At 37.2% G+C, this 19409-nt stretch overlaps 1 protein-coding gene and 1 long non-coding RNA gene across 5 annotated transcripts in view; both read left to right on the top strand.

Annotated features, from left to right (window-relative positions):
• Positions 1-14726, top strand: part of POU6F2 (POU class 6 homeobox 2) — a 304798-nt gene extending 290072 nt beyond the window's left edge. For 3 of the 4 annotated variants that reach the window (XM_068201754.1, XM_068201732.1, XM_068201746.1), the window contains 3 exons: positions 2137-2305; positions 10679-10847; positions 14009-14726. In XM_068201754.1, coding sequence (XP_068057855.1) covers positions 2137-2305; positions 10679-10847; positions 14009-14513 — 843 coding nt within the window. In that variant the 3' untranslated portion in view covers positions 14514-14726. The remainder of the gene's footprint in view (positions 1-2136; positions 2306-10678; positions 10848-14008) is intronic. The other variant, XM_068201738.1, reaches the window with a different exon arrangement.
• A 1404-nt stretch (positions 14727-16130) lies between these two features.
• On the top strand, positions 16131-19038 carry LOC137480705 (uncharacterized). The gene is made up of 2 exons (XR_011003041.1): positions 16131-17002; positions 17056-19038. It is a non-coding gene; the product is annotated as an uncharacterized lncRNA (long non-coding RNA).
• The last annotated feature ends 371 nt before the right edge of the window (positions 19039-19409 follow it).

The raw sequence follows: 19409 nt of genomic DNA on the forward strand, positions 1-19409 counted from the left end.
AGCAATCCAAGTTGTCTGTCGCTAGCTTGTTTTCTTGCGAGTGCTTACAAATTGTTTGATTATTTTCTTCAGTACTTTTCTATGGTTGAAGTTTAGTTGACTGGGCTATAATTTTGCAGTCTTTCCCTTTAAAGATAGCTGCTGCATTTGTTCCTCCATCCTCATAGATAAGCACTAACATCTCAGACTGTTCCACGGAGTGTGAAAGCATCTAACTCATCTAAATACAGTACTTATCTTCCCTTGCCTGGGCTGAAATCTTTAGTTTTGCCAGATTCCCTCAGACAACAGTCCCAGACACCAAACACCTGCCTGTTTCTGAAAGCTGTAGTCTGGATGTGATGTGGATATAATGCATGGGCAGGCAGTCCACTTCAGTGTTCAGAAGAGGCCAGCCCTTATAGTGGGATGTTTCCCCAAGAGAAGATATTATAAAAGTAATATCTGAGCTGGGAATTCTCTGTAGATAAAATCCAGCTGTTAGAGAATTTTTTTAAGATGCTCACTTCTTGCATGAGTATGAAAGCTGGAAGCCTTTTAATCAGCTTTTCAACTCTTATCCCCTTAGATAGAGTGCATTTATATTTTTTAAATGTACTTGAGAAAAAAAATCCTAGATATAACAAAATGGTTTTTTTTATTAATCCCCAAGGAAGTCAGAATACATTAAAACTGATCAGATAAATAATTATCATTATTATTAAAGGTTAAATCAAAATTTCTTCCTTCATTTTCTGTTATATTATTCCATGTAGAAGGGTAGAAAAAGAAGTTGAAATTTTTTCCATTCTTAACAGACTCTAACAGGAATATTGTCATTAAAATAGTTCATGTATTTTCCTCAGAAAGTGTCATCTTGAATGTGAACAGATACCTTTATGTACAGTTTTATACAATTTGTTGTCTACTTAGCATCAGATATTTCTATGTGTGCTGGGAGGATAATACATATGAGTGTTACTAATGAATGTAACTCCTTTTCTAAAGTCATTTTTTCATTTAGATATCAAAAGAGAAAATCTCATACTCCTTAGGATTCAAGAAATAGATTTTAATTACTGACTTCAAGCAAGGCCACATAGGCCTTTATCTTTTACCTTGTAGAAAATGCAGATAACAGCTGCAGTGAAGTGAAGCCTTTTTAGAATATTTTTACAATCTTTTTTGATCAAGAAAAAGATATCAAGAATCAACATAAAATAAGGGTAAAATAAGCAGCAGTCAGCGGAGTGTATTAGACCTATATTACTGTATTCATATGCTCTGAAAAGACTATACTGGACTACTAGAACCCAATTCAAAACTGTAAATCCATTGTGTGCCTTTATTTTGCAGAGAGACTGCCCTTCAAATTTTCTGAGAGTTTTATGTGAAAATCAGTACCAGAGAATGTGCCTAGATTCCAACGCCACATGAAAGCATATTATAGGCAGAATGGATTGATGGCTCTTTCCATTCCCCTAGTAAACAAACAAAGACTACACTCTTGTAATATTTGTTTTAAAAAAATGTAGAAAGTCAATTCATGTATCATTTGCATCTACCATACTCACTAGACTTTTTACATGTGTCTTACTGGATACAATCTTGATGTGGATGGAGCTCAGAAGTTTCTGTGTGTGTTTTAGTCAAATACAGCTTGTCCGTTCCCATGATCTTTGTTTGTTTGCGAGGTCTGATGTCATAAAACAAATCTCTGATTCCTGTAGGAAAGGGATTTTGACTTAGTTTATATCTTCTTCCCCATTCCCACTCTTCTTGGTCCTGGTCCTGCAGTATGAAAGGACCTCTGTGAAACAATCCTGATTTCTATGAGAATCCATGTAGACAATAAAAGTCTGGTTTCATGACTCAGAAAACAGGTAAGGATAAGTATTTAATAAATCAGAATCCTGCTGTAAATGTCATATGTCTCTTATCACCCATTTCAAAAGCAGTATTTACCTTCTAATTATTTTGAACAATATTTTGAACAGCTCAGATTGCTCCTGTAATATTGTCACTTGAATAAAGCCCACGGTGTGTAAAGCTCCTATGTGATTTGTTCCCCAGAAGTAGATGGGTGAGATGGTGCATTGCAAGTTTCCTATTACTGCTTCACTTTCTAAATACCTACTTTTGCATTTTAACATGTAGCTCCATCAGCCTTCCCAGACGCAAGTGGGACAAGCAGCTTCACAGTCCAGTCTCCTGCATCTGGCTCACAGTCAAGCATCTATGTCTCAAAGCCCAGTGCGTCAGGCTTCCTCTTCTTCCTCCTCATCCTCCTCCTCTTCAGCTTTGAGTGTTGGCCAGTTAGTCAGCAGTAAGTATTGCTCCCTGGCTCTCCTTAATTCTCCCTTCTGTTTGCTCTCCTTGCTGCTGAGTTTTCCAATCTGCTTTCCCTCCTTCTGTTTTTTTTAAATATAGTCGATTTTATATTGCTAAATAGCTGACTCTTACCAGTGAGAATTACTAAGTGTTATCATGGGTGGGGCTTAAGGTAAACATGCCTTAAGAAATTTAATCAATGCTGAAAATGGTCATAAAAATGGTAGCAGCCATTAATTGACTCATGAGGACAATTGTTATAACTGAAATGTAGTTTATGTTTTTTGGAAGTTAGAAGTTTTTGAATCAGCCAATATAATTAATTGCATTTCTCAGAATATGGTTGTCAAACAGGTACTCCTACTTTTGGTTAAGCTGCTTCTTTGTTTACTTGGTTGATATAGCAAACCCTAATACTGCACAAATCCAGAGTGAGAGATGGTCTTGCCAGAAAAAGCTTGCATCATTTAAACAAGAATGAACTGGAACACGTTGGGGAGAAGGGAGAACCACACTGCAGTGAAATAGCTGAGTTATAATCATAACAGCTGGCCTGAACAACACTTCCTTCCAGATTGCACAGTTGAGAACCTTTGCTATTACCTTATCAGCATTAACTTGATCTTTACATAGCAAAAAACACAGGTTGACAGTATACATAAGAAGCACTAATAGTTTTTGCACATCTGCAAAAATCCAATTGATTTGTATGATCTTGTTCTATGATACTCCACGTATATATTCTAAGTAATCAAATACTATAGCTTATGCCATATTGGCAATGAAAAATATGTGACTGATACAAGCTTATGAAGGGCTTGGAGAAACTGTCATGTAAGGAAAGATGTGAAAAATTCTTGGTTAGATTATTTCAGAGATCATTTACATGGGGAAATTACTAGTAGAACTATAGTGGTAAATTTATGTTGATGTAACTCCCAGTGGGAATACTTTTGTTCTGGAATGAAAATATCTGCATATAGATACAGATATAATCATAATGCTATTGCACTATCACTAGTAAATTTTCTTATGTAGACATGCTTGTAGAAGGAAGACAAAGAAGAGGTTTTACATTACAAATACTAAAATTTACCTCTAGTCCATGTGGGCAAATTCAATAAAATAGCGGGTGCAGAGTAAGTTATTTTTCAATAGCTAGTCTAGAATAACTCCTCTTTTGGACATTCTTATTTAAAATAAATGCAACATGGAAGAAGCCCTTTTAAGATTACAGGATAAATCCATCCAAAGTTAGAAAATACTTGAAAAATAGCTGTTTGTTCAACTGTATGCAATTCCTCTTAGAACATGTATTTCATTATAAAAATATATTGTTGTGATTAAAATCATGCAATCGTGATTTTTTCCTCATCCTTCTTTCAGTGCATTTCCAGTGGAATTTTCCTAGGGATGTATCAGAATTACTAACACAACAGTTGGGCTGTTGTCCCAGGGTTTACCTGATTCACTAATCTGTTCCCCAGTTTGCATAACATTTGAGGTAGGAAGCTGTAGAGGAATGAAGGATGGTCTTGCCTGAGGCACTAGAGGACTGAGGAGCTGAAGCCTTCTGTCCACTATGTAATTCCTGTGCAAGGCAGGCAAATCACTTAAAAGAGATTTTTTTCAAGTGTTCCCTCAATATCCAGCTTGAGACTACAGACTTTAATTTACAGAAGAACATGACACTCATAGTTGCAATTTTAAGTGCACTTTCATAGTGGAACTGTATCAAGAACCATTTAAAGACGGTCTAAAAATCATTTCCTACTTGACCTAGACTGGGTACCCAAACTGCTTCTTCCCTTAATATCTGTCCACTTCTCTGTGAATGAGAAGGGGAAGACCCTCATCTTGTAGAAACACAAGAAAATAAATTAAGATTTTAAAGAAACCAGAAGAGCTCAAGAGGAGATGTCTTCAGTGAAGAGCTTTAATTGAGGTGTGGGACCACACACTGAACAAGTAAAAAGGCAATACATCAATCAGTTTGTCTGTAGTGAAGGACAGTTCACCCTATGCACTGAATGAGGCACATGAAAAAGAACTGATAATCCAGGGCTCAAAGACTGTAATACACTCTGTTGTGGGCTGCTGTAACTCCAGCATTTTGTAGCTTCTGAGTGTTAATTTGTGCAGCTATAAGGATGTTCTTTTAACTTCATTTTTTCCATGGATAAATTTTAAGGTTGTTTCAAAAGCAGAATAGTAACATAAATCAGTCACATGGTGAGATAATCTTTATGTTCATAGTTGGAAATAGGAGATGTGTTGAATGGATGGAAATGCTGATAGTTCTGTTATCATCTTGTTGGTTCAGCTCTGAAACGAGCATGCTGTGCTTATGGATTTGGCTGAGAGAAGAGTTTGAGGCACAGGAATATCAATTTGGGCACAACTGGGAGATACATTAATGAACATAGAACTTTTATTTGATCCTCTCAGGCTTGACTCCATCCACTACTTGTCTTGTTCTAGTCCCATTAATTCTTCAAACTGTTCTCCACACAATCTACTCTCCCTTTGCCTCCATGCTTTTGTTCCTCTTTTCTCCCTGCAGTCCTTTCCTCACAGTCCCTCATTACCCAATTTCTCTTCCCATTTCGTTTCCCATTCAGTCACTGTCTCCAGACCATATTGTACCCTTTTACCAACCTTTTTATTAGGCAGTTTCTGTCCTCTTTTATATTGTTTTATCATTAGTGCCACCTCTTTTTCCTTTTTTTCTTTCCTCGATCACAGTGACTGGTACTCTGCACAGTCAGGCCCTCTCTCCCTCCAAATTCTAATCCCTGCTCTTTAATAATCTTCAATTCTGTTTTTGTTTTTTTTTCTTCTATCTTATCTTTTTCTTTAGAGTTAAGGTTAATTTTCGCCCCCTCTACATCCAAATCCTGCTGATGCCACTTCCACCCTCCCTAGTAGCCATCAGGGGAGTGTGAAAAGTGATCACTAAGAAGAATGTCAAGTCAGTCTTCATGTCTTTACTGTGGTCCTATCAAAAAGAGCTACAGGCATAGGAAACTTTTAATACAATCAGACTGATTGTTGAAGGAGTTGCACTTGGAAGTTAACTCAAATTTTCCAAAAGGAAATGTTATTGATAGGGATCTCCTGAAAAAAATTTCATGTTAAACATAAATAAAAAACTTGTTGAGCTGTTTTGAGTTTATGCTTGTAGCTTCATTCAGTCTATGCTGTTCAAGACTGACAGAATGAATAGCGTGAGGGACAGATCAACTCACTTCTGCCATTTACATAGTAACCTTACACAGATAGAAGCAAACCAGTCATATCAATTATCCTTAAAGGCTGTCCAGCATACTCCTGAGAGCATGCAGACACCACAAACTGGAGCTAACACTGCATGCCTAAGCCTGCTTGAGCTGCCACATCAGGGATGGTGTTGCAGGGCACAAGAGAGCTACCTACTGTCTTCTAGTAATGTGGAAAGAGCCGACAAGAAAGAGGAAAATATGGTCAGTTCAGTAAGGAAAGATCAAACCACCTGTGTAATGAAACATGAAAAATTAGATGGGATCCTTTTTTAGCTTTTCCTTCACCATGATAAACCAGTGATACTGTTGGGACAAATAGTATTAAATTACCTTCATGAGTTTGAAAATTGTTTAACGTGACTGAAAAGCCATTTGCACAAAACTGTGGCTGCACATGAGAATATAGATAGAAAATCATCCTTGTTTCACTTCTTTACAGAATCTGTTCAGTTTCCAGATGCAGATTGCTGAAGGGCAGGAGCACCTCTCTGTCAAGACTGTGACCTTCTTAGCATCCCAGCTTCCACACTGGCTGCAGAGCTTTGTATGAAAGGCCTACAATTGAAATCCAGTGTCTGAAAGTAAATTTAAAGCTTTTAGTGGGATGAGATGGGCAATGGGTTGGTGTTTCTGAGAGAAGTCCTTACACATGAGGGCAGCAGGAAACAACTTGTGGCCTCCTGAATCTATCTTTGATTTCTTTACTCCTCCTGAGGCAGGAATATTGCTCCCTTTTCCTGATTCCATATGAAACTGTAGTCCAGACCTCTGGCAGAGGTCCTGGATCTGAATACCTTGGCAGAGATTTACGATATTCCAGAAATGGTTGCTAAACATAGCAGAGTTCATGTAAAACTAGTCACATTTAGCCACTTGTTCAATTAATCAAATTGCATAGAGCATCCTAACTTCAGCAAATAATTATTTGAGGCAAGCTTCTGCACACTGACTAAAAAGAGAGTAACTCTTTCACAAGAGCTTGCTTCACATCAGAGAAATTATTAAAGTACAAGGAGAAAGTCATAAGAACTCTATCAACTGTATTGTTGCATGTTCCTTGGATTTATTACTTTTACATTTCATAGTAGTAATATTTTCTGTATTTTTTTTTGCTTCTTTTTCTTTATCATGTTTCTTAATTCCAAAGAAGTTTCCTTACCTTTTGTTTTTAATTTCCCTTTCTTTTTTTATTTCTTGTCCTTTTTTCCTTTATGTTGTTGTCTTCTTTATAGCTTTTCCCTTTTCTCTCATCATCACCCCTTCATCCCTAACCAGCAACAAGTGCTAATTATTTTGGAGACAAAACATGGTAGTTATTTCCAAATAAAAAAAAAATATTTTTAAATAAGTTCTGTCTAAGCAAGGACTGCAAGATTCATCTGTACTCTTCCTGTCCCTTCTGTATGATTTCTTTGTATTTGTCTAATCTTATTTGTATTCTCTTTTGTCTTCTTTATTTTCTCTTCGTTCAATTCTACATCTTTATTCCTCCCTTTTTCCATTTCATTTTCCTCTTCTGAAATGCATCCCTCTGCTCATTTCTTTTACTTTTCCACCATATGTTCTCTTTGTGGAAATCACTGGTTTCCCCTTGTGCTCTGAGATTTGTGTCTCCATGAAGTTCCTTTCTTCCTCCCAGATTCATTTTACTGTCATCTGTTATTATGAAATTAAAATGCCTCCCATAAACAAATTATTCTTCCTTTTCTTTCCCCTGAGCTCCACTCCATTTTCCATTATCAATGTTTTGTCCTGCCTCCTTATCCAATTTACTTTCCATTGGCCCTCCTCAGCCAGCTATTTCTCCTCCTCTATGACTGGGGAAATCATCCCCCAGTAATCCCCCACCCCGTGGCAGAACTCTATGCAGCAGAAATTTGGTTTCTCCTTAAGAGTGTACTGATTTCTCTGTAGCAGGTCTTTCCCCTAACTATTAAAATCACAGCATATATTCACTCAACAACAAACTCACACAGGATTTTCAGAAGAATTCAAAGGTGGGTTAAGTATTCCCTTCAGTAGGAAAAAAATGATTTCTATGCAGGAAAGCCTGTGAATTTAATTTCTTCTATACCACTCATCTATCTTCCCCATCCACCAGGATGTCTGGTGGAATTTTAGCTGTCTTCTTTTTAGTTATATGTACCCATATCCTCTGAAATGGTCCAAGACAACACTCTGACCTTTCTCCAGCACCCAGTATTTTCATAGGCAGCCACTGTTTTCTCAGGCAATAATGTAAACATGGGAGTCTTAAATCCATTACCATAGATCCCAAACACTCAATGGGTTTGGTATTCTATTTACCTGTTGTCACTGGGCGGCCTTCCCTGGGATATCCACTTAATTGAAAAAGAGCCAGCTTATTTACTGTCTTCAATAAGCTACTCTTCCTAAAATGTGAAGTGCACTATATGTTCAACTGTTTTAAAAGCTCAGAACTTGTTAAGACAAAGTCCATAATCTCTTTGAATATGTTTATGAATATGCATATTTAGACCACACAGTCTAAGACTATATTGTTAGCATTTTAATGCAATAGTGTAAAACAGACAAATGATGGTGCCAATAGAATGGTCTTCATAGCACTATTTGTGTTTTAGGGAGGTGACAGAAGACAAGATCCATGGATTTCAAAGGGCTTTGAATCACACCCAAAATAGAAGTGGTTCCAATTTCACACAAATGCTATTTTCCCTAGAGTTCAAGATAAAACATTTCAGTGTTTCAGTCCATCTCTTAGTACTTTCTTGTTGCCAAAGATGCTATGAAAGAATGAAGCCTTTTCCTCAACAGATATTCCACTGTATACTATATTCTACTCCCATATTACTGAAGGGCATCACAGATTTTTTCTCATCTCAAGGAGAGCTCAGCCTAATATTTCCCTCATCCAGGTGCCACAGGCAGGAACGGTCTTTCCATGATGCTCACTGTGCATCATGTGCCAGATGCAACAGTGCCAGATCATTCTAGATCCAGCAGAACATGGCAGAATTTCTCTATAATTTCTCTACAATTAGTTTTCTCCCTTCCCTTTTTATTCCTAACAGGAGTTGGGGAGGATTATAGGTGCCATAGTTTGCTACTTTGGAAGTTCTCTAGCAACATCTGAATTGTCCTTTGTTACATTCCTAACAGCCTTAGTCAGAGGCCTAAATTAACAGAAGGAGGTGAGGAAAGTCACCATTTCAGTGAACTTTGCTCAGGGGAGTTTTTGAGGCCAGTATCATTTATGATATTTAGTACAGAGACCTAAAGTCAGATAAGTTGGCAGCTCCATTCTGTGTCTCTGAAATTCAGAACTGGTATGCTAGATAGACTATATAGTGTAAGCGTATATAGTGTAAGTGTATATAGTGTAAGCAGGAAAATTCCATGCTTCTAAAGGCAATTGCTTTATAAACTTCAGTGGCCACTGTTACAGCACTCACCCCTAAATCTAACAATATGCACCCTAGCTTTGTACTGAGTGAATGCATGGTGTGCAGGTGACCACAAGTACAGCAGTGAGAACAGCAGAGATGATTCTGAGTGTGGAGTATCATTGAAACAAGGTTCAGCCTATGTGCATGTTTATCTGTATGCATAGTTCATGTGGTCCCTGGTTGCATATGCAAGAATTTAAAAAATATTGCCATTTGTGCTTCTTGTAATCAAGCAAGAGAGTAAATTTATATATCAGAAAACCATTTTCCCTCTGTCTATTACTGGACAAAAGGATTTTTTCATAGGACGTTTCCATCACTAGGAAATTTTACACCAGGCTTATAAACCCCTGAAAATAAAAGCTTTGCTACTGTAATGCTGATAAGCCCTCACTAGAGCCATACTAGCAGGAGCCATTCTCATATAAGGTTCAGAATAGTAATGTAGTCTAGCACTGTCCTTGGACAACTGCTTGCATTTACAGAAATTGAAGGGTTATTGTACTGAAAACTTTTCACCTCAGAGTCTGAGGAATGAGGTGAAGAACAATAGAGATGTCTCACTGGGAGAATGGCTTCACTACATGCAGGATTGCACAACACTTTGAAATCTTCTACCATCCCAGTCCCATGCTGTCTCTGACTTGGCAAATACTTTCATTTAGTCAGGGATCAGTAGCTTGTGAGGGGGGTGGGGGGTGGAAGTTCCATTCTCCAGCTGTTGTGTCATTTCCCTTGATAAGTCCTAAATTGACTGAGTTATCCAGCTCCAAAGGAGCTTTTCTGTGGTAGACATGCTTTATTATTTGCCCTTTCAGGGACAAAGGCTTCTGTGTCAGTAAACTGCTATAGAGAGGAAGGACAGATTTATTCTCACAGCATTCTCATAAGCATTATCTTCTGAGGGGCTAATGTAAAAGTAAAAAAACTGTGCAGCATTACCATCCAAAACCAGTGTTGCTGCTCCTTGATTATCAACCCGATGGGAGGCAGAATAAAAAGCTTGAAAGGCTGCTTCTCAGAAGGGCATATTTTAAAAGACAATTATTAAATTAAGGAGGTTTTAAAGGCAGAATTTTTTTTGGCTTGTTCATTTGCTGGGTTATTTTGCACATTCATGTGGCAGTTTAGGTTGGGTATTGTGTAAAAGGGAAGAAATAGTTGTGAATCTCCTATTTGGTATTAACTTGAGATAAAATACAAAGACTTGATTTCAAGTTAAAAATCCAAGCAGCTCATACATATATATAGCCCTTTCTACAGACTGGAAATAAATTTACTAACCCCAACCATCGTGGTATGTGATAAAAAGGGAAAACAGGAAACATGACTTCTCAATACAGAGAAGACTTTGCAAGGCATAAATGGCAGCAAGGATCCCAGGCACATCCTCCCTCAAAGGTGAGCTGGCCTTTGTCAGGAGTTCAGCAAAGGCATATCTTTGGAAATTTTCCACCTGCAGACAACTGCAGCCCAGTCAGCATCTTAGCAATCTGAACACACCTTACAAGGCAAGTCTGTTTCTGCTTGGGGAAGAAGAGAAAGGGGTCAGTAATAAAAAAAATTCAACTTGAAAGTTTTGGCAGTGAAAATAGCTGTAAGCCTGTCCCACTGATACGTGATGCAAAGAACTGACATGATTAAAAAATATCTCAACAGATCCTCAGACAGCCACTGGAGAAGTGGATGGGGTAAATCTGGAAGAAATACGAGAATTTGCCAAAGCTTTTAAAATCCGGCGCCTGTCCCTTGGCCTGACACAGACTCAAGTTGGCCAAGCCCTAAGCGCCACCGAAGGCCCAGCCTATAGCCAGTCTGCCATCTGCAGGTAACAAGTTACATCATAAACTCCTCTTCTTTCTTTGTCCTTAATAATGACCCAGCTTATTGTGAAAAGCATGCTTGTGTTTGAGTCTTATAACTTTAGAGTGTATTATTTAGCCTGGTATTTAAATGTTATCTGACATATAAATTGTTCTTATTGTGTATCTTTAGAGTGATTTTAGTCTCCTTTTTTTTCCTCATTTTCTAAACAAGTGAGAAACAATGTTCCTGGCATAGAGACTTAATTCCATAGATGAGTTGGAGATCCTGCTGATGCTGGATAAGCACCAGCTGACCCTCTTCATACTGTGCCATTTTCTACAGATAAGGTTACTGAACAAATATTTCATGGCTGCATCCCTGCTAAGTTAAACCTGTATTACTGTGGTTAGCACTTCACATAGAGGATGTTAATGATGATTTACCTAGGCAACACAGAAGGGATAAAATAGCTTTCCTGCTATCTTGCAAACCAGCAGCTATTCATCTTTTATCACCCAAATATTTACTGAAAAAAACAGACAAACCCATGTATGCAAAGCAGAAGCAGAAATCTGTCCTAATCATAAGAAATAACAATACAATCTTGACAGAGTAAAAGTAGAAGCAAACACCTTATATGCATGTATGTGTATTACAATAATTCCATGTTTATGCATGAGGTAACAAACAACTTAGGTAACAGCTTTTTCCTCTTGGGCAATGCCTTATAGTCCTCCATCAGTGAAAGCCAAGAAACCAACTCTAAGCTCATTTAAGTGGATTTTGTTCTTGGTGATCCATGAAATGCTCTGTCTTTTTATCTGCTCTTTATACTTTTAATGTATTCCCCATAGAATGGAAGTGTACTTTTCCTGCAGTTAAAGACTAAGGTTATAAATAACATCAGTATGGGGTAGTGTGCTTGCAGCTCACATTTTGCTCAATGATTTTCCATAAAACCCATTGATTGTTGTTAAATACAAAAAGCTCCATAGGATCCTCTCACTTCTATGGTCTCCCCTACTGTTTTTTCTTATAAGATACCTCCCTGTTGAAAATAACCTTTATTCAGTCTATACAAGGATACTACTGCTGGGAAATTTGTTTCAAGACTTGTATGTTGTTATACCAAACATGTCCTGCAGTAACAACACTAACAAATAATGCCAATGATATGAATGCTGTTGCTCCCTATTGCTAAGGATTAATTTTGATTTTGTATTTTTTAAATTTCTTTGTGGTCAGTTGGTAAAGAATGCCTAAAATTGGTGGAGTTTTTAGCAAATGGAAATTCTTTGTAGCCTTAAGTTGCTGTTTATCTTGCTATACTTTAAAGGGACACATTGCTGTTTCCTTTACTTTTGCCTAGTTTACTGCCTTCTCATTTTCTCCATCTACCTCACACTTTGAGAAAGCACTGGGGATAGTGAGACCTTTTACAGAGGGCTCCTTGGAGGATCAAGTTGTTCAGAATATGAGACTGGGTGCAAGAACCTGTCCCAAATATTTGCAAGGTTACAGTTATTTTTAATTTCCTTTGCCCGCCTCAGATGGACACCATTTTTGGGTGTAATTACATGCTGACTGTGCATTTTTCATTAAGCTGCTTCAGTGGCACCGTGTGTTCCTCAGAAATAGTAGATTTAACTTTATTTTCAGTAGTAACAAAGGAGTTTCAGTATGAACTCCAGGTCAGTGGAAGGGGCAGTAAGGCAAGTAGTTTGAACAACCAGCTCAAAGAGAAAAGTAGAATCTCCTGGTGGCCTGTGCAGGTCATATGAACAATATACCACATTGATATGTTCTGCATGCAAATAGCAGCATTTTCTTTAATTTGAGACAATACATTCTAAAATATATCCTTCAGCTTGAAATATCACTGGACACCAAGGAATGACACCTTGCAGTCAATACCACATTAAGATATCAGGCACCAGTTACAAAGTCTTTGGAGTATCATTATCTGAAATTATTCTTTGTCTTATTTTTTGTTTGTGTGAAGTGCTTTGTTTCATGCTGGAATATTTTTTGCTGCCTCCACATGCTGAATGGAGACACTAAAAATATCCAGAAACTCCGCCAATTTTCTTGGCATAAAGGGATTGATTCAGTTCCTCTCATCTCCAGAGCACTCTGTAGTTAGTGGTGGTGGTGGTGGTGCTTCAGCACCACCTGGGCTGGAGAGCACAGCAGTGACATCCACTAATTGTTGCCTTTCTGCAGCATTAAATATCTCAACGTGCTGAGTGGACAGAGCAAAGTGGGAAAATAAAAATGGATGGCACCAAAGAACTTGGGTTAAGATTTTCTAATGTCTAGCAAATGAAAGAAACAAATACTTATAGGACTTGAAACATGAACTCAGCTCTTCTGCTTGTTTTTGAAAGGATTAAAGCTTTGTGTGTCTCTTTTCCAGATGTTTATAATACTTGTAAAATCTGGTTTGGCAAAAGACTTTTGATGGCAAAATGATATATAGAAGACCTCATTTACAGGAAATGATATCATTCTGGTACAATTTGCAGAAATCCCACAATAAACTCAGCTTGGTGCCACAGTGTATTAGTGGACTGTTATGCTGGGTTTCATCTGGAAAACATGAGTCTGTCTTTGCACATTGTGGGGACAGCAAGATAATTGCAAAGTGTCCAGCTGTTTCAGCTGAACACCACCGTGGCTATGGGATTTTTTTTCCAACCCAGAAAAGGGATATAGCATTAACTTACAAACAGTGAAAATTGCTGAAAATGGAAGGGAAACCTGATATTCAGAGACAAGCATTTGCCATTGGTTTTCATTATTAAAGCTGTGGTGTTTGGATAACATGGAATGGGAGAGATAACAAAAGGATTAAGCACAAAGACAAGAAGATAAAACAATGCCTTTGATATCATTTCCTGTAATTAGAATTAGTCTCAAGGGTCTTGGAGATCATCAGAAATATGAAAATGTGATTCTCAACCTGTATTATTTAGTGTACTTAGAATTTTGTTGTAGTGCTCATTTTGTGTTAGCTTAAATCTCTAGCTATATATATATATATCTATATCTATGTATAGATATACCTGACAGTTTTTATAATCTACTGTAAATTACCTCTGCCAGTCAATTAGTCAGGCAGGCAGGAAGTCCCACCCTGGCAGAGCATCAGTGTAAGACTCTTCTTTCTCAATTTTCCCTCAGACACACCATCCTGAGAAGCCACTTTTTCCTACCACAGGAAGCCCAAGAGAACACTATAGCTAGCAGTCTGACAGCCAAACTGAACCCTGGCCTTTTGTATCCTGCCAGGTTTGAAAAGCTGGACATCACCCCTAAAAGTGCCCAGAAGATAAAGCCGGTGCTTGAGCGGTGGATGGCTGAGGCTGAGGCCCGCCATCGAGCAGGGATGCAGAACCTTACCGAGTTTATTGGGAGCGAACCATCCAAAAAGCGCAAGAGGCGTACCTCATTCACGCCACAAGCCCTTGAAATCTTGAATGCCCACTTTGAGAAGAACACGCATCCCTCTGGGCAAGAAATGACAGAGATTGCAGAGAAACTGAACTATGACCGGGAAGTAGTTAGAGTTTGGTTCTGCAATAAGAGGCAAGCACTGAAGAACACAATTAAACGTTTGAAACAACACGAGCCTGCAACAGCAGTTCCTATGGAGCCTTTAACAGACTCTCTGGAAGAAAACTCCTAAAAGCAAAACAAAAAAAGCCAAATCACACAGAAAAAAAAAAACCCACACCAACTGAAATGTGTCCATTTGAACTCTGTGAAAATACCTATTCATCACCCTTGTAAGTAAAAGACTGAGAAAACTACAAGAAGGACAGAACAGTTTATAAATGTCCGTGGGTTTTCCTAATTAAAAAAAAAAAAAAAAAAAACTAAACAAAAAAAAAATACACAACACTTAGAGTGTGTGTGGTAGAATTAGTTCCCAAAAAAAACCCGAAAAAGCCAGTTTTTTTTAAATGGACTTTAAGTAAACCAAATAACTGCTTAATTTTTAATTTTTTTTTCTGTATATTATGAAAATATTAACACATTTTAAGGAAAATCAAAACAAACAGCAACAAAAAAAAAAGAAAAAAAGAAAAAAACTTTTATCTGTTTAAAAGAGAATACAAGCCTGCCACCTGGAGGAGTGATTATAGCCTTTCAGGTATCAAGTGCTAATTCACTATGAAATCTATTAACCAAAGTCAGAAACATGGCATTGCAAACTAGATTGTTAGTCTACTCTTTTATGAGTGTAAAATTGTGTTACAAATTTTTACATTTGTATTTTGCAAAGAGGAATATAGGATTAATTTCTCTCATCTTTGTTTGTACCCCCTGCAGGTATGTACAAAGCCATTCCTAGTAGACACATCACTTTATTTTCTTTTAGTCAACAGTTCTGCAATCTCCTAATGTTTGGGTGCCAAAAATAAGTATTTTTTATTGTGATTTGTGGGGTTTGGTATTTCTCTTCTAAGGGTGTATGTCTTGGTTTGCATTTCTTTTTCTGGTTTTTTTTCCTGATTCTATTTGCTGCCTCATCCCTTCCAGCTCATTCCCCACCTCTTCCCCAAGCCCCCCAAACCCAGTACTGCTTGAAGAATTTAAAAAAGACAAGTGAAATTGAACACTTTTATATGCTGGACAAAGAAGGATTAGGATTATATCTGATGGACTTTCAAGCCCACACTGAACATTGTGCTTTTTGTTGAATGTGTAGCTTGAGATTTCTCTGTCCTTTGGCCGTGAACCTTGAGAGGTTACCAAAACTCATTTTGTAGTATAAATATAAATTGCACACTTGGTACAGTACTGCATCTATATTATTGTTCTATTTGAAGCAATTTGTCTCCAAAGCCTGATAGCCAAAGAAATTTCTTGAGATTCTGATGAAAATAAATGGACAGCCTGAGAAGTGATGAGGATATTTTGATCATTACATCACTATGGACAATTCTGATGGTAGTGTTTTGTTCCTTGTGGCTTTTTTTTAATGTGATATTGATGCTTGCCCTGTTGACTTCTTTAGCAGGAGGATGTGCTTTTGCAGGTGTTTGCTGTGGCCACTGGCTAGACTAAGCAATTGGGACACAGAGAAAAACACTGAATGTCTTGATAATATAAGGTAGGTCACCTGCAATATGATTCAGGTGAACTGATTTTTCTTTAAAGACAGTTTATCTCTGTGGCTTCCTTTCTGATTGGACAAACATCTACTAAAGTACTGTGATCATTAGACCTACAAGCATACCAAGGCTCAGAGACAGAGAAAGGTGTTGCAGGTTCTTGATGGGGTGTGGTCTGACCTGTGAAGGTCATCTGCAATCTTCATCTTCTGCTCAGTTATGCTCAAGCCTTTGGGATTCAGTCCATCATTAGGGTAGAAGCTGCATGTTGATCAGGTCTTCCCAAAAGATAACATGAGATAATTGGTTCAGCTCACTGTAGAGATGATAAAACTCCTGGTAAAACTCCTGATTGCATTCCTTGACCTCAGAATGGTTGTGCTGGATTTTTGGTGGTCTACTTAGGATGTGGAAGGAAGTTCCCTAAGTGCTGGAGTCTTCAAATAACACCTTTCTTACTAAAGAGTTTTCAAAAACTCCAGGCTACATCCAAAATTTAGTAAAAGAAATAGACTTTCATTGATTTCACTATGCTTTGAATCTGACTCTCAGTATTTTATTAATGGGATTTGCCTTGTAAAGTGGGGTATTGTTTGCATGGTTGGTGTAGCTTTAAGATTTCGGAGACCATCATCTGGACCAGAAGCTGCTTCTAAATGTGAGCACTCTCAAAGGTCAGTGTTGGAGCACACTGAGGATCCAGTACTCCAGGATGAGCTCATGTGCAGCATATGCATTTTAGACTTTATGCTTCAGCAGGGTATGATTAGGATATTTTTAGTCTTGCTTTTATGAGGAGGAGAGTGACAATTGTTATTGACTCTTTTTCAACTGTTGATATTTAAATAACTGATGGGGGAAAAAACACCTCAATAACCACTGAGAAATCGTGAGGGACAAAATAGATGCTTTATCCAAGCTGAGCATGTAAATTAGAGAGTCTCACAGCAACATCTGCCCCTCTGGGTTTTCTTTATGCCCTCTCTCTCCATAGATACCTATATCCTCAGAAATATCTATGTAGTCTATACCAAACAGCCCTAAAATTGTCACCACAGTTCAATCTACGTGACGATCAGACCACCATCCAGAAGCCAATAGGAAAGCAAGGATGAATAAATTATATTTGGAAGCAGTTACTCCTGAAATCCTACCCATATCTCCAGAACACTCCTAATTGCCCAGTCATTAATGCCACATACACAATTACATGTTCAGTCATCCTTAAGGCCGTACCCTCCCCCACTCCATCCCCACCATCAGCCTGGGAACAAAACCATCAACCATTCATTGCCTGAAAACTAAATTTCCAATTCTCCCAGGGACTGCTCTAAATTCTGTGAAGAAAAATCGCCCAAGAAAAACATTAACTAAACACTATATGAAAGATACTAAATGTTTAAAAATATGCTGGCAGCAGTTATATAAGCTCTTTTTTGTTCCCAAGTACATATCGGAAGGATATAACTAGGACAGTGAAAATGTAAAATAAATATAAATTGCCAGCATGGGAGAAAAAATAATGTTCATCCCACAGTCTTAAAATCATTCATGTGCAGTGATTTTTTTACAGTTTTCTAATTTTGCATTATGTTTTGTAAATTATTTATAAAGTGTTGTAATGCTTCTCATATTAATTTTTTTATACACAAATTTTTGCTATGAGGCATAAATGGTGCCTGAACAGATTCTTAGGAAGATAAATTATATGTGAGTCATACATCTTTGGGAGGGCCATAAATATTATGTTTTTTTATGTTACTGGCAACATTTCTGGTTCCCTTTTGTAAACAATTTTCATGTATTGATAACAATTGAATATCTTTTAATTTTGCATGTGACTAAAAGATAGGTTGCTACCAGCAAATGAAACAAAAGTCTCTTCAGTCATATGTGAAGGTTTAATGGTTTTTCACTTTGTTGATAATTGATTTTTTTAAATATATATATATATATATATATATATATATAATTTGAATAATGAACCTAGGGTTCACTTACTCTTCTAATTTTTTCTTTTTATGTTTTTCACTAAAAAACTATTTTGGACAGTTGAAGAAATCAAATGCATTCAAATGGTTCCAATTTCTTTACATTATTACTGAAAAAAAATTTTAAAAAGCCAAAAAAGGAAAAAAAAAAGAAAAAAGTGGAAAAAAAAGGAAAAAGAGAGAGAATAAGGAAGCAAAAAGGAGCTAGGAAGGAACAAGTAGAGGCGTATCAAAGACTCAAGCTATAACCAAAAAGAAATATGTAAAATGCCTTTGCTCGTCTTCTCAATGCTGGACCAAAGCTCAATGTATGTAGGTATATGCACATTGTATAGATATGGCTAAATGTTGCTGACAATCTCGCAATACTAAACTGTTACTATTTAAAAAAAATACAAAAACAAAACTGTTCATCAGTGTTTTACCTCAGCACTCTACTTGTACCCAGTTATTGACCACCAAATAAGAAGATCAAAGAGGAAATTGATTTCCATGTCAATGTTTGACTGTAAAATCTGTTTGGAAAACATTTTGTAATGAGCTTTTTGTCATGTGGTTTGCTTGTTTCCAACTTGAGACTATGTGGGGCACATTCGTTTATTTATTGTTAAAAAGCGATATTATTACTATTATTATTATTATTAATTATTATTATTACTATTATTATTTTTTTGTCCTATGTGCTATAATCTACAGAATGGTCACCAGGGTCACTTACGAAGCACTGCAAAGAGATCTGTTTTTCCGTGCATGGAGCATGCAGGGGGAAAGATGGCAGTACAAAATGGACTGTATTGTGTTGTTAAAAAATATGAATAAATAAAAAAGGAGTGGATATGGTGGACTTGTGACCAAGAAAACAAACTGGATATTTTAAAGCTCCTTACTACTCTGACTTTGAAACCAAAGCTGATTTATCTGCACAGGTTGCTTAACATGAAAAAAATAAAAAATAAAAAAAAAAAACTGACAAAAACTTTACTTAATCTAGAGCAATATCTGTATGGTCAGTAAAGCTGCACTTTGTGTATTTCTTAACAGCTTCAGATCTGTCACTTTTAATTTGTACCATAAAAAATAAAGAATTGTTTGACATGAAAAATAAGCTCCTTTCATGTGTTTGTCTTAAATCCCATGCATTATTCACATTATCCAAGCTCATGTAATTTCACATCAGTTCAATACAAAAATAGTTAAATGCTTGAAAAAAGGAAGAGAGAAAATCCATTTGCACTGTGGAGCATAACTTTATCTGCAAAACTAAACACTGTTTCTGTACCCAGAGTGGGTGCACGCATTGGTGATGTCTTATTTTCTCTACAGGTATTGCAGAGTAGAGGATCTCCCTCAGGAGTACTCTGGAACCCCCCAGGTGAGTGTGTTTTGTCCCCCAGGCCAAATGGAGCAAAATACAGATGGACATGAAGGCCAGAGTACCCCCCATGCTTTCATCCACACTCCTATAACAAAGCC

This window comes from Anomalospiza imberbis, chromosome 1, assembly GCF_031753505.1.
Source record: "Anomalospiza imberbis isolate Cuckoo-Finch-1a 21T00152 chromosome 1, ASM3175350v1, whole genome shotgun sequence".
In the NCBI taxonomy this organism is placed as follows: domain Eukaryota; kingdom Metazoa; phylum Chordata; class Aves; order Passeriformes; family Viduidae; genus Anomalospiza; species Anomalospiza imberbis.